At 32.5% G+C, this 13,802-nt stretch overlaps 2 protein-coding genes across 2 annotated transcripts; both read right to left on the bottom strand.

Annotated features, from left to right (window-relative positions):
- Window positions 1–1,756: 1,756 nt before the first annotated feature.
- Window positions 1,757–6,294, bottom strand: LOC21406216 (uncharacterized membrane protein At1g16860). The gene is made up of 4 exons (XM_024168379.1): window positions 5,853–6,294; window positions 4,270–4,425; window positions 2,384–2,595; window positions 1,757–2,280 (listed from the first exon to the last, which is right to left on the bottom strand). Exons 1-4 carry the CDS (start codon window positions 6,162–6,164, stop codon window positions 2,067–2,069), a joined length of 894 nt encoding a protein of 297 aa, XP_024024147.1. The 5' UTR covers window positions 6,165–6,294; the 3' UTR covers window positions 1,757–2,066.
- Window positions 6,295–8,863: 2,569 nt separating this feature from the next.
- On the bottom strand, window positions 8,864–10,030 carry LOC21406215 (homeobox-leucine zipper protein ATHB-12). Its single transcript, XM_024168369.1, has 3 exons — window positions 9,782–10,030; window positions 9,395–9,674; window positions 8,864–9,351 (listed from the first exon to the last, which is right to left on the bottom strand). The coding sequence occupies exons 1-3, from the start codon at window positions 10,028–10,030 to the stop codon at window positions 9,314–9,316; spliced, it is 567 nt and encodes a 188-aa protein (XP_024024137.1). The 3' UTR covers window positions 8,864–9,313.
- Between the last annotated feature and the right edge of the window lie 3,772 nt (window positions 10,031–13,802).

Here is a 13,802-nt window from a genome sequence, read left to right as displayed (position 1 = left end):
TTTATTTTTTTAATGATAATGATATATGTAAGATGGTAAATATATTGTATCCCACAATTTGCGGATTATTAACTGTCTTTAAACAATTCAAATCACAAGAGTGATATTAAATTACCATTATTCTGCATTTATCATTTAAATTACATGAAAATACCGACAACATAATTATTAATTTAATAGCATTTAACAATTGCATATCATTAAAATACAAGCAATATAATTACGCAATTGATGAGAATCTATATTTGAAGAAATCACAATTTCATTAAACTAAATACAATATAAGTATAAAAAATATATAGACCAGATCACAACTATTGACGTCACGAAGAAATATTACATATTATTAGAATAATGATAATATCATTATAAAAAAGTCAAAACAAAAATAACATGCAGCATTAGGAGACGAACACGCCACCGAATGTGAGCTTTTATATATCATAAATACAAACAAAATAATAAAGAAATGACAATATATACACGCACACACACGAAACAAAAACAAAAAATTGGTAAAATATATGCGATATATATATATATATATATATATATATATATATATATATATATATATATATATATATATATATATATATATATATATATATACATACATGCATATGTAAACAAAAATTAAAAGGTAAAAGGAGAAAAACCTTGCAGTTACACGGCTCTTAAAACTCAATGGCCGTTCAAAATTCAAAGTGTAGAAGGAAATTGAAAGCGTTAAATTGAAGATGGTAGGGGTTTTTTAAAATTTTCAAAATTCAAATAGTGTGGAGTAATAGCGTATTAACTTGGGATGTTGAGAAAAATATGGAAATTAGTTGCTAAAACTAAAAACTAAAAAAAACTAAAAATCCTTTCAAAAAAAAAATTACTATAAGCTAAAAACATGACAAAATCAACTTAAAAAGGTATTTTTGGATTGTCAAAAAGTATAATTCAAAAAATAAGTCATATCAGTTATATTTATACAACGAAGCCACATTTTAATTCACCTCTCAAATAATAGTCATATCCTGTAATTTTTAGTAGTTTTACACAATTTCTCCCACACGTCAAAGCCAGCCTCGGTCCCAACCCCTTCCCAACCCCTTCCAAGACCCCAAACTTGATCACAGCACTAGTCTCAACTTGAACGATCCTAGTCACATCACCAACCTCGAACCCTACCCTAACCTTGATACCAACACACGTCCTGACCCCGACCAGTTTGAATGGCGTTTGGTTCATAGATTAAAATTATGATATTAAAATCATTTTCGATTTACGTGTGTTTTTTGTAAAAGAAAATACTGTAACGAACCACGAATCATGATTCGAATCAGGGTACGAATCCCCCAACCAAATAACTCCTAAACATGCCCCCAAATTCCGCCCTTTGTCATTACCCAACCCATCCTGACAACAACTCGAACTCGAACCCTACCCCGACCCTGATCGAGGTTGCTGTTGAGATTACAATCAGGGTGTCAACGGTGAAGGTCAAGGATAGGACCTATGTTTGACATAGGGCCAAGGTCCGAGTCGTGCCCTAGCAAGTTTCATGGTAGTGCCAAAGCTAAGAAAGGGATCGAGGGTTAAGTTAGCATCAAGATTAGGGCAAATAATTCTTTTTCAATTATCTTTTCTTCAATTCTCCTCGCCCACCTTTTTGTTTCCTCGCATTTTCTTCATTTTTCTTCCTCCCACAAAATCTAGGTTTCAAAAAGGACCTCAAATTTCACGGAAAACAGGAATAAAAAAATAGAAAAAGAAAAGTTAGATTATAACATAGAAACTGAGGCTATAACTGCTACATAAACGAATTAGGTTAAAGCATTGAATTTCCTAATCAATGCTAGTCAAAATAAGTCTGCATGAGCCTGTCAGAGGCAAATTGTTACAGTTGAAGATACAGTGAGCTAGAAAATTCGAAAGAAAAACAGGAGATTATGAAAAAAAAAAAAAAAAAAACCCTGTAAAAGCTTCACATAATAATAGTTTCATCATCCGAAACATTCAGCTCCTACGCTCTTTTAGCCATATCCCATATATGTGAGTCAGAAACACTAGTAGTTCTACCAATCCATGTTTTGCACAGAATCTTGGTTGATAGAATGGACAGCCATTCGTGAAACGCTAAGTATGAGTCCATCAATGTCAACGGGGAGAAGCAACTTTTGCCATAAACATCCCGTGGACAGGACTTCTGGCGGTTGAACAATCGTCGTCGTCTCATTATTTCTACGTACTATTCCAACTACAGTCACTGTGCTTCCTTCCTGTACATACCTGCCAAAACTCGATGCACATGTTCAAAAAGATTAACTCTTAAGAAAGATTGGTTCAAGGCAAGAAAAACACAAAAATTCTGCAATGGGGTTATGGGGTTTACCCTTCTTCTAGACGCAGGAGACGCGGTTCATCGGAGAGGTTCCTCTCTCTTAACCATTTCCTGAGAGGTGGAGAGAGGATTCTGCACTGTCTTGTGGTGTTGACGAGTTGACTCTCGACGACCAACGGAATAACTCTACAGCCGGAACCAGCTTTTACAGTGGCTCTGAGACCAGACTTCTTATCAGTTATGTAAAAGTCTGTGGAGAACCTCTGTCAGGTGGAACGCCCAAAGTAGACCATAAATTATAACTTCTACAAGATGGAGTCATGAAATATCAAATGGCTTCAAATGGTTGTAGAACAAATAAAACCTACATTTTCTTTTTTGGTTTAAGAGCTAAAGTTCAAACTTTATTTGATTGTTTCCATGAGAAAAAATCCATGGTTCGTCAAGTAATGTCGCGACCACTTATGAGATAAAACTAGCTGATGCAAAAAGGTAAGAACGAAACAATTAGAAATATGCCTGCGCAGGTCATATGGCCTTAGAACATTGGATGTTTTCAGAAAACACGATGATGATCAGCCAAGAAACAACACAACTCACAAAATGAAAGCAATGGAAGTGGGTGTCTCTCAAGACCTAGAATTGGGAAAAATTAAGGACGTGTTTACTTAACATTAAACGGAAAGAGAAGAGGAAGAATTTCCTTTTTCCATTTAATCATGTGTTTGCTTACAGACTTGGGAATGATTGTTTGGGCCAAACTCAATATAAAGAATCATTAGCAAAGAAAATGTCAATCCTTGCACGAATATTGATTCTTGGTTAAAGGGGATGAATAACAAATTTACTTGTATATCCTTGAAACATTCACATGTTATAAGCCAATGATTATTTCTTTATGTAAAAAGACATTTTAGTAGTTTACATTGATGAGATTCTTACAAGTTTAGTAAACACTAGAATGTCAATGGGATTATTCCCCATTCCACTTTCTAAGTACTAGAAAATCCTCATTCTTATTCCAGGTTAATTACATAAGTATACCTCCAAGTTTTAACTTTTTCTCAATTTATTCTCCATTTTTAGAAACTGGAAAGGAATTCTTTGCATTTTAAAAGTATTTTTAAATTTTATCCTTCCGGTACTTTTTGGACCAAAAAAACAAAGCGAACAACAGAAATACCCCTAAATATTTAGGGGGTTCTTAAAAATATTTTAAGAGAATTTTTAAGTTTTTCCTTCAAAACATTATGGGTGGCAAGATCTGGTTTCCTTCAAAAGTTATGTTTTGTTTTGTGGTTTTGCTTTATATTTATATGTATATATATTTAAAATGTTCTTCAAATACTATTTAAGGTATTTTTGTCTTTTAGTTCCTTCTCGCCCAAAAATTTGGTCGAGGGATGAAATGAAACATACTTGTCAAATTTCAGTGATACCTTGCAATTACGGAAAATAATGAGATAAATTGAGAAAGAGGTTGAAACTAGGAGGTATGCATATGCAATCACTCCTTATTCATTATTTTTCCTTTCCAAACCCATCACTTTTCCCGTTAGATTCCTTTACGGTTCTGTAAACATTTCCAAATCTTAAACATACTTACGGAGAATCGGAGAGCACTCAATGAGAAAAACAAGCAGCATGTAGAACAATGCCAAAGGAGCAAGTGAAGGGACACACTCAAAGATAAGAGCCAGAGGACCAGTAAAGAAAAGTAATGTGGTTCAAGTCCAAGTGCAAGGCAAGAACGAAAATGGTTAGAAGTAGTTAGAGAGAGAGAGAGAGAGAGAGAGAGAGAGAGAGACTATCCTCAATATTGCAGTGTCAAAAAGCATATCGAAAGGTGTGGCCAATCATATCGAATGAAACAAGAATGACAAGCAAAATTCCACTGCTAATCTAAACAGAGAAAGCAGAACTGTGAATCTACACACCTCACAATATGTTAGACTCCATTGGAAGCATGATCTATTGACCTTTACTGGCTTTAAATCCAAGCCCCCATATTCATATAAAAGAGTTGACGAATAGATACATCTGGCAGCCTTTTCATAGGAAGATTCCAGGGAGACACTTCCACATGATGCAAACTGAAATCAAGAGAAAAAGAAGGAATGTAGTTGGTTCTTCATCACGTTAAAGAAAGATATGATATGATCTAATGACACTTGCAAATACATAGGAAACGATCATGAATGTACAGAAATAATTAAAACCCAAATCAATGCATGTACAGGTAAAGGACTGTAAGCCTGTAAATGGATAACACAATCAAGTGCTCGAGAAAGAGTTACATATTTAACTCAAAAGCTCATTGTTCACCAAAATTGCTTGAATGTGAGACGGGGCAAGACTACTAATTGCCATATGAATAATTCTTGATTGAAAAGATTATACTTTGAAGAAAAAAAAAAAAAAAAGGCTTTTCGTTTCAACACTCAGTAGTAGAACCGTAAATAATATCATAGCATGTTAAAAAGTAGTTCCACCTCATAGCAGGAAAACCAGAACGTGAACCACAATCACCGACACTTGACAAAATTTTTGAGTGTTAAGTTATGGAGCCTAATTACTGCCCTAACACACAGATATTACGTGGATTGACCTTGTAATTTTGGCTGTCCTAGTTTTTCTTCATAAGAGGTGGTGCGTATTCAGGGTTAAGTAACAAAAAGAACCGTACAACTTTCTCTTGTAGAAGTATTTTTCATCATAATTCTGTAGCTGCTAAAAGTGGACATAACTCTCAGATTGAGGATGAACCAATACAAATCTTGTATGTTTTAGTTTTTGCTTTTCAAAAAGCTGTTTTATTACTCTCGGTAGTATAGAATCAGGACGTCTAATTCTTAACAATTGTGCTTCATTAAGAAGGCCAGCTCAATGTAAAACGATTCAACTTTTCTAAAATTTCGTAACCTCTCTGAGTTCACAAATCTGTCTCTCATCACTATATTCTCTTGCAAACAACTTATTTGGTATCAAGAACAATAAAAGACATGCCAAGTAAACAAATCACGTTCTAAGCCTCACCACAAAAAAAAAAGAAAAAAGAAAAAAGAAAAAAAAAAGACAAAACAAAACAAAACAAAAAACCTAGGTATTAATTTTGATTCTACCACTGCTAAAAATAAATAAATAAGCCACTAAAACTCACAAAACTGCATCACTACTTATCCACACACATTATATAGAATCAATCATGGACAAAAGGAGAAGCGCCAAAGTGAAAATCAATTTCCGATTATATCCCACTAATTGTCCTGTCTTTTTTTCCCGACAAAACACAGACCACAAAAAATATAAACACACACGCACACACAATATTAAAGCTACCCGTTTTGTAATTGTTCTTCGAGAATTTTCTCAGCACACCCATAACCCAAATAATGCATTGCATTCCAACACAATCACAAAGAGACAAACTTGAACAATAAAAATGGACCCCCAAGAAAGGAAACAAGAAACCCATGTCGAAAAAAGAGCTTAAAAGACAGGGAAAAAAAAAGGAGAATACCCCAGTGATCTTGACGAGGCGGCCTTCTGGGGCGTGACGGAGGTCGGAGTGAGGAAGAGAGCGGAGGAAGAAGAGAATGGCGGCTTTGGCGGTGGAGTTACGGGTGTTCCAGAGGATGAAAGCGAGGACGAGAGAGGAGAGGAAGAGGAAGAAGAGGAAGAAAGCCGCGTTGCGGACGACGACGAGGAGGAAAATGGAGAGAGAAAGGCCAACGAAGAAGAGGGGAATCAGAATGTAGAGGGCCAGAGACGGAATGGGTTTGCAGCTGCAAGTGTTCTTCTCTACCAGAACTCCATTGGAGAGGTCGTTCATCAGTGCCTCTCTCTCTCCTCTCTCTCTCTCTCTCTCTCTCCCTCTGAAGTGAATCAGTAGGAGCAAAGAGAGAAGTGTCGTTTTATGGTCAACGCACAAGCGAAAACCCGTGAAAGGTGGAGTGCAGAGATCGCTTATTGGACGGTGTCGTTTTTCAGTGGGTGCTTTTTTTTTTTTTCACTTGTCTACCTCGGGAATGTTAAATGAAAAGGTTAATTTTATAAATAGTCCCTCAATTTTGCCTTAATTCTAGTTTAGTTCTTAAATTTTAAAACGTTTCAAATTAATCTTAGAGCTCGTTTAATTCGCTGATTCGAGTTTTTAATTCGAGTTGAGATATAATTTTATGTGAGAATTTTTTACTGTAGTAAAAAAATTAAATGTGATTATTTTTAAGAACTTTTTAATGTAACAAAACTCAAATTCTAAACCGGTGAAATGAATAGATTAATCTATCATTTTTTTTTAAGTTTTGTTCTTCCTATCAGTTAAGTGTTAAAAGAGGAAAAGGCATGGAAAATAGTATTCTGCTGAGGAAATACAAAATATGTACCTGATCTTATTCTTGCTGAAAGAAACACCGTCATAACAAAAAAATCATTTATTTAAACTTTGTGAAAGATCAATAAAAGCTGTAACTTTTTATTTTTATTTTTTAATTAATGAGGTAAGAATGATATTTAATTTTTTTAATAAACAATAAAAATATTGTGTATATTTTGTAAAGGGCTCGACTTACTTATGTTTGTGTCAATTATAATAACATTACTGTAATTAATCTAGGTCATTAAAACACAAGATTATGGTGATGTGATGTGAGAATGAAAACAATGACATTTCGAAAATTTGCTTATGCTCAGCATGATTTGATGAGACTAGAAAGGAAAAAAATTGCTTCACGAGAATCGTTGATACATACACATGAGTATTTAATTTGTTATGTAACATTGATAATCACGCGATATTATGAAAATTATGACAAGATATGAGAATGAAAACAATAATATTATTACTCAATTTGACAATTATAATTGTTTTATGGTAACCATACCCAAACAACAGCAAAGCATGGTCCAATTATATATATATATATATATATATATATATATAGTGATACGATCATTACGATCAAAATTGTCATAGTTATATGAGACTTAACTATCATATTTTTTTATATGTGACCATTTTGTTCACATGTTAAGTCCTAAATATCAATGTTCTTGTGTAAAAATCTTAGTTAAGATTAGTATTTAATTAATAAAAACTCGATTTGACAAATGTTTTTTTTTTTTTTTTAGATTGTAAATTTGTCCCATACTGATATGTGGTTTTGCCCTTCTCTTCATTTGAACTAGCTTTTGGAGAGAATTCTACCCAAATCCATTTAACATGGTATCATAGCTAGATTTTATAAAGAATATTGGGTTTGGAGTTTGAACCCTGGCCTCCTGCATCCTGATGTAGGGCATGATGGAGGATGTTTAATTATGAATTTGTCTCACATAAGTAAGTTATTGGATTGTTAAGATGTTTATATGTGATTTGAGCCGTTTCCGCTTCAAACTACCTTTTGAGGATGATATAATTATGTAGAGGGCCAGTAAAAGAGGCCGTGGATCGACTTTTGCCAGTACATGGCAAAACTATTGCAAAAAAATGTCGGTGACCAAAATTATTAGTTAATAAAGAGACGATTTTACACTTTGATTACTCAGGGTAAAATAATCAGGAAATATGTATAAACATATAATTATTTATTTCTCTTAGTGAACTCAATAATACAAAAGTCCAAACCTTAACCAATAAAAAGCTGCCTTCTATAAAACTCTATATTCGTTTCTTTGCTGCTGTTGTTTTCGAAGCTCATATGGTTTTTTCTTTCCCCAGGAAACGTCATATTTGGATCATGTTTGTATAGGGCACCGACTGAATCAAAGTGTGACGAGGAGGAGAGCTAGCTTTGTCCATTCCTAAAGCTAATTCCATTCATCACATTGTGTCGATGTTGAAAGTCTTTATAGTGGCTGATAATCACCCTTTTAGTCCCACATGTTTTTTTTTTTTTTTTGGACCCCTTTTTTTAAATTTTTTATTTATAATAATGGTGAGAAGGAGTCGATGATGGAGATATTCATTGAAGTTGATTCACGCTTGTTGACATTTTAGGATCACATCTGTGCTGTGCCGTATTGAGAACAAAATAGCAAGCCAGCAATTTTTCGAGCTTTGGAATTAGTTGTGATGCTCCCAAACGGTTGCTTTCAAACTCTCGTGTTGATCCGTAGATGAGTACTCGTATCGCCATGTTTAAGCTAGAACTACTTCAACGTGTCACTCACTCAATTTGCTCACCCATAAGCCTTATCTCCTCCTTACAAGTTTAATGAGCCTCCAAGAACTTTGATACCGATTGATTTTTTTATCTAATTTGCTTATTGAAGATTGAACAATAATAAAAAAAAAATAATCTCTGTCCCTTTGGATTCTCTATAGGGCATGAATGACATCATTAGTTTGTTATGGAAAAAATTCCCAAGTATATTCAGTTTGAATATTCAAAACACATTTTCCCAATTTTGGTGTTGAATTGGCGGCTCTAATTAATGTTCAGCTTCTATTTGTTAATGTAAATTGGTCACCTTAATTATGCAAAAAGAAATGAAGGGAAAAAAAAAAAAAAAAAAAGGAAACAAATGGTACATGATAATAGTACATAGTAGGACAAAAAAGAGAAGGCCCTTCAAAGTTCTGTACAATCTCTCAATTCTCATGAAGCAAATATACACACACTTCTAAATTCTAATTGATACTAAGAAACTAAAAAATAAAAAAAAAAATAAAAAAAAAAAGCCCATCCTCGGAATGCGTCCTAAAGGCTAGCTAATCTAACGGCTGCCTTATTATTTTTATTTCAACTGGGGTCATAAATCTAATTCTTCACGAGGAACTACAATTTTCATTTCCCAATAAGAGAAGAGGCAGTATTGGGTTTGTTGACAAATCCGCACAAGCCAAAATTACCTCCTTTTGGCAACTAATAAATTTCTCCAAACTAACCAATTCTGAGCCCCCTCCCCCAAAAAGGAAAGAAACTCTGCATCAGAAAATTCATCAAGCACTGATCATATCATATTTTGATTATTTTTTATTCAAGACCAAAAATCCCACCACTGATAACCGCCACTAGATTCGTTGAAAAGAGTTTCTGAGTTACGCACCCCCGCCACTAGATTCGTTGAAAAGAGTTTCTGAGTTCAAGCTTCCCCAATTTTCCGGCGAACTATCGGCAGGTTTGGGTTCCGCCATGTTCATGTTTAGAAGCTCTTGCTGGTCCTCTAGTCCAAAATACTCTGCTTTCCTATTACTATCATCATCCGACAAAACACCCAAAACATGTTCGGATTTTTCAATTGACGAACTCGGTTTCGCTTCAGATTCGGATTTGGCCGCTTTTTCATTCTCCGATTCCTCTCGCGGCCGCTGCTTCACATCATTATTCAACTTCTGCAACTGCCAAAATAGAAAAAAAAAAACACACAAGAATTCTCAAACACAGGTCTTAAAAAAAAATAAAATAAAAAATTACTGTAGCAAAAAAGTTGTTAAAATTGTCGAACCTGAAGAACCAGACTCTGTTTTTCTTTCTTCAGGGCTTCGAAACGAGAGGCCAAGCTATTGTAATCGGCCAACAGTATGCTGTAATCTCTCTCGAGCTGCTTGGACTTCCAGCGAGCCCTCTTGTTCTGGAACCAAATCGCGACCTGCCTCGGCTGCAGGCCGAGCTCCGAGGCCAGCTGGACCTTCTTCCGGGGCTCGAGCCTCGTTTTTGTCGAGCGTGCGGAAGGTGGTTGGGAAGGATGAGTCATGAATAATGGAGTTTTTTCAGTTTTTGTGGTAATTCTGAAATGCATGTGCTTCTTGTTTATATATATTGGCTTCCAAATGTGCCCTTTGTTGTGCGGTGTGTTGTTGGCTCATGGCTGCTTTGTTTTCCGCACTAAATTTTGTTTTGACGGTTGTAATACTATTTTTTTTTTGGTATTTGACACACTTATTCATGAATTTTTCGCTGTTGAGAAATTACCTTTGTGAGTTTTTAATTTTAACCAACTATATAGCATTTAATAAAAAAAAGTTTTGCAGTGTTTAAATTTACGGCGGAGGTGTCTGAGTTTATTATTGAGAGTGTGTGTTCGTTTACGGTTAAATTTTTTTTTAAGACGCGTTATTTGTGTTTTTAGTATTTAAATTTAGTCTTAGTTGATTAGTTTTATTTATTAACTGTAGTGATTTTTTGTAACGAGTTTTAATCACGCTCAATTTTATTTATGACGAGCAGATTTTTTCTTGTTGAGTCTCAATACTTGTATTTGTTATTGTGCTTCATCTATCTTTATTGATAGATCCATTCAATATTTAAGGCCGGATTTCTTAATAATTTGTGGTCATTTGCAACTATTATTATGTAAGTAATTTGTTAATTTTGGAATGAAATTTTCCCTTAAAAAAAATTGCGGCAGGTGTTAAAATCTGAACAAAAATACTCTATGCATATTACATGAGATCATTTATGAGAAAACTAGGTTTCTTTCTAACTTTATTATGGTTGATTGATTTCGGGGTATTTTGCAATATTTTATTAAATTTAAGAGATAATTAACAAAAGTTAATTAGACAACTTACAACCAATCAAATCTTAGGAGCAAAAGCGCAAAAAAATTCTTAAATTTTAACTCGTGTACGTATTAATTTTTTTTTCAAAACTAAATTGGTGAAAAAAGCACCGGATAAGATTTTGTGTTAAACTATAGAGTTTCTCCCGTAAAATTAAAAAAATAGAACTATAATACTTTTATTTTTTAGCAATTTTTAGCCGACACATACATTAAAAATTATTTGTTATACATATTTTTTTAATTTTATTTAATTTTAATCAGATTTAATAATTATAAAACTAGTTATATCGATAAGACAGCTTACCGAAGATAATCTCTTAAAACTCTATATTGATTTCTGTTTGCTTTGCACAATTTCATAACTAATAAGAGAACGTATAGTAATTTTTAGTTTTTTTTTCTTTTTTACTTTTTCTACAAAGAGTACTTTTTTTTTCCCTGATCCTACAAAGAGTACTTTTTTTTTCCCCTAATCCTACAAAGAGTGCTTTAAAGTTGCACATTTCCTATACCCCATCATAAAATTATCTTTTGCGCTTCTTTTTGTGACTGAAAGTAAATATTGTCCTTTGAGACTTTTTTTTAGTGGGTCTTTTATTAGTAGTATCAGTTTTTAATAATAATATTTAATTAAAATTATATTAAATTAAAAAATATGTACAATTGATAATTTTTAATACATATTTTATAATTAAAAAATAAAAAAATTATCACTAATTCATTTTTTTTAATCTTGTTAGAAAAAAATTATCATTCTCTCTCTTCTAGACCACGAACTTTGAGAAATGAGGCTCAAGCTGGGTAATAAACCGACGCTGCATAATAAGTACATTTTGATTAGAAAAAGAAAAAAAAAACTCAAGCTGGGGTAATAAACCGACGGCTGCATAATAATTAATAAGTACATTTTGGGATTCAAGTATTCCTGTATACTTTTGGGATATGATAGTTAATTGCTTTTTTTGTCATCATAGTGGTCGTCATCATCTTAGTTTTTAATTAACTGTGTCCTTAGTGTCGGCCAGGGGAATCACGTTGTTGCCAAATATCTTTCTGTCTTTCGATTTTCTTTCGAGTTTAGTAGCCTTTGCTTTGGGTTACAGCTTGCTTTCTTCCTAGTTTCTTGGAGAAATTTATGTCATTAACAAATTTTGTGAAAAGTATTTATTAATACTGATTTCGGGCAAAACGTCCATACGGCCTCAATAAACAAGTTTATTTTTATTTATTTTTTTATCATATAATGAAGTGATAAAAACAAAATTTTCTGAATCTTTACCTACCCCCTTTGATCCTCCGGAAATATTCGTTTCATTATCCCATTCGGTTCGTTAATTTAAATTTTTAATTCGAATTGAGATGTGATGTTGTGTGAGAGTTTTTTTCTGTAGTAAAAAAGTTAGATGTGACTGTTTCTGAAAATTTTTTACTGTAACAAAACTCAAATTTTAAACTCGAATCAGCGAAAAAAAACGGAACATGAGTTTAGATATATAGAAGAAATATCTACAATGAGTTGAAAGAAGAACAATGCTTTATAAATAAAAATGAATTGCACGTGAGGTGTTAAAGATATATATTGATAGAATATATTTATATATGTGTAAAAGAAATTAAAAAAAAAAAAAAAAAAGAGATATGAACGCTAATACTGACGTGAATGATCCCACTACATAACGAAACCCAACTCTGAACAAATATCGGATTTACAATAAATACGACTAAAGCTCAAAGGAATTACGTGTGCCAAATTTCGATAGGAAAATTGAATAGAGCGTATATTCCTCATTCAGCAACGCATCTAAAGTTTATGGAAATGAACTTTCGATTGATTGCGATCAATTCCTCATTCAACAATGCATCTAAAGTCTACAGAAAAGAACTTTCTATCGTGCATTTTGAAACGAGGTTTATATATATATATTTTTTTATGGTGCATTTTGACGTTTCTTAGAAAATACAATTATTTTTTCATTGTCACAAATATATATCGGTTTCGTTAACTTTACAGATTTGAATTTTCAATTCGAGTTGAGATGTGATATTTTTTAAGAGCTTTTCACTATAACAAAAAAAGTTAGATGTGATATTTTCTGAAAAATTTTTACTGTAAAAACTTAAAATTAAAAAGTCAAATTGATGAAATGAACGAGACCATCATCACGCTGTATTTAAAGGACGAATATACACCTTTTGTCAACAACGGTCTATTTTAGCTAGAAGATGAAAAATATCTTACAAGGGAAAAAGGAAAAAGCAATTAAAATAACTTTTAAACTTTTAAACATATAAAGGTGAAAATTTATTTATTATTTTCTAATTCTTGGATTTTTAATATTTTTTTCTTCCTCCTTTTAATTTTTTTGAGCAAAATTTTCCTTTTATTTCTTTTTCAAGAGTATTTTGATAATCTTATTAGTCAAAATAGCATGTTGATCTATACAAGTTATACATTTTCATATAAAATTCAATCGTTTTATATACATTTGCAGTAATGAAAACTAAAAAAAATACACTTCCTGTATAACACTATAAAATGTTAGATAAAAAAAACGGATTAAAGATTAAAGAAAAACTTAAAAAAAGACTGGAATCGGGGACCAATCAATTTAATGAAACATCACTATAATGCATTAATGTGTGACAATATGCAGAGATATTTTAATTAATATATATATGCAGAGATTTTTTTTAATTTATATATAAAGCCATTGATGGATGAGTCGAGCCATGAGAATGATTATCCTGAGCCACTACTGTAAATAGTGACGGAGTCAACTTTTTATTTTAATGGATGTGTAAATTAAAATTTTTTAATAAATTTTTTTAATAAGAGCATATAAAAAATATATATGTATTTTAGTAAGGGTATATATTATTTTAATAAAAATTAAGTATAAAATTTTAAAATTTTTAAAGGTAATATTTTTTTTAAAAAAAATTTGAGTAGTGGCAACTGCTC

This window comes from Morus notabilis, unplaced genomic scaffold (genome assembly GCF_000414095.1).
Source record: "Morus notabilis unplaced genomic scaffold, ASM41409v2 Scaffold404, whole genome shotgun sequence".
Lineage (NCBI taxonomy): Eukaryota > Viridiplantae > Streptophyta > Magnoliopsida > Rosales > Moraceae > Morus > Morus notabilis.
Note: the sequence above shows the minus strand (reverse complement) of the source record. Positions and strands in the feature narration are given on the sequence as shown.

Bases quoted from the DNA above. Each gene is read 5' to 3' on its own strand.
- LOC21406216 (XM_024168379.1), bottom strand. From the start codon at position 6,164: ATGAACGACCTCTCCAATGGAGTTCTGGTAGAGAAGAACACTTGCAGC. The intron at 4,426-5,852 runs GTATTCTCCTTT...TCTTGATTTCAG, and splicing joins GCCTCGTCAAGATCACTGGG to TTTGCATCATGTGGAAGTGT. The intron at 2,281-2,383 runs GTAAACCCCATA...GAGTTTTGGCAG, and splicing joins CTCCTGCGTCTAGAAGAAGG to GTATGTACAGGAAGGAAGCA.
- LOC21406215 (XM_024168369.1), bottom strand. From the start codon at position 10,030: ATGACTCATCCTTCCCAACCACCTTCCGCACGCTCGACAAAAACGAGG. The intron at 9,675-9,781 runs GTTCGACAATTT...CTATTTTGGCAG, and splicing joins AACAGAGTCTGGTTCTTCAG to TTGCAGAAGTTGAATAATGA. The intron at 9,352-9,394 runs CTAGTGGCGGGG...TTTTCAACGAAT, and splicing joins AGAAACTCTTTTCAACGAAT to CTAGTGGCGGTTATCAGTGG.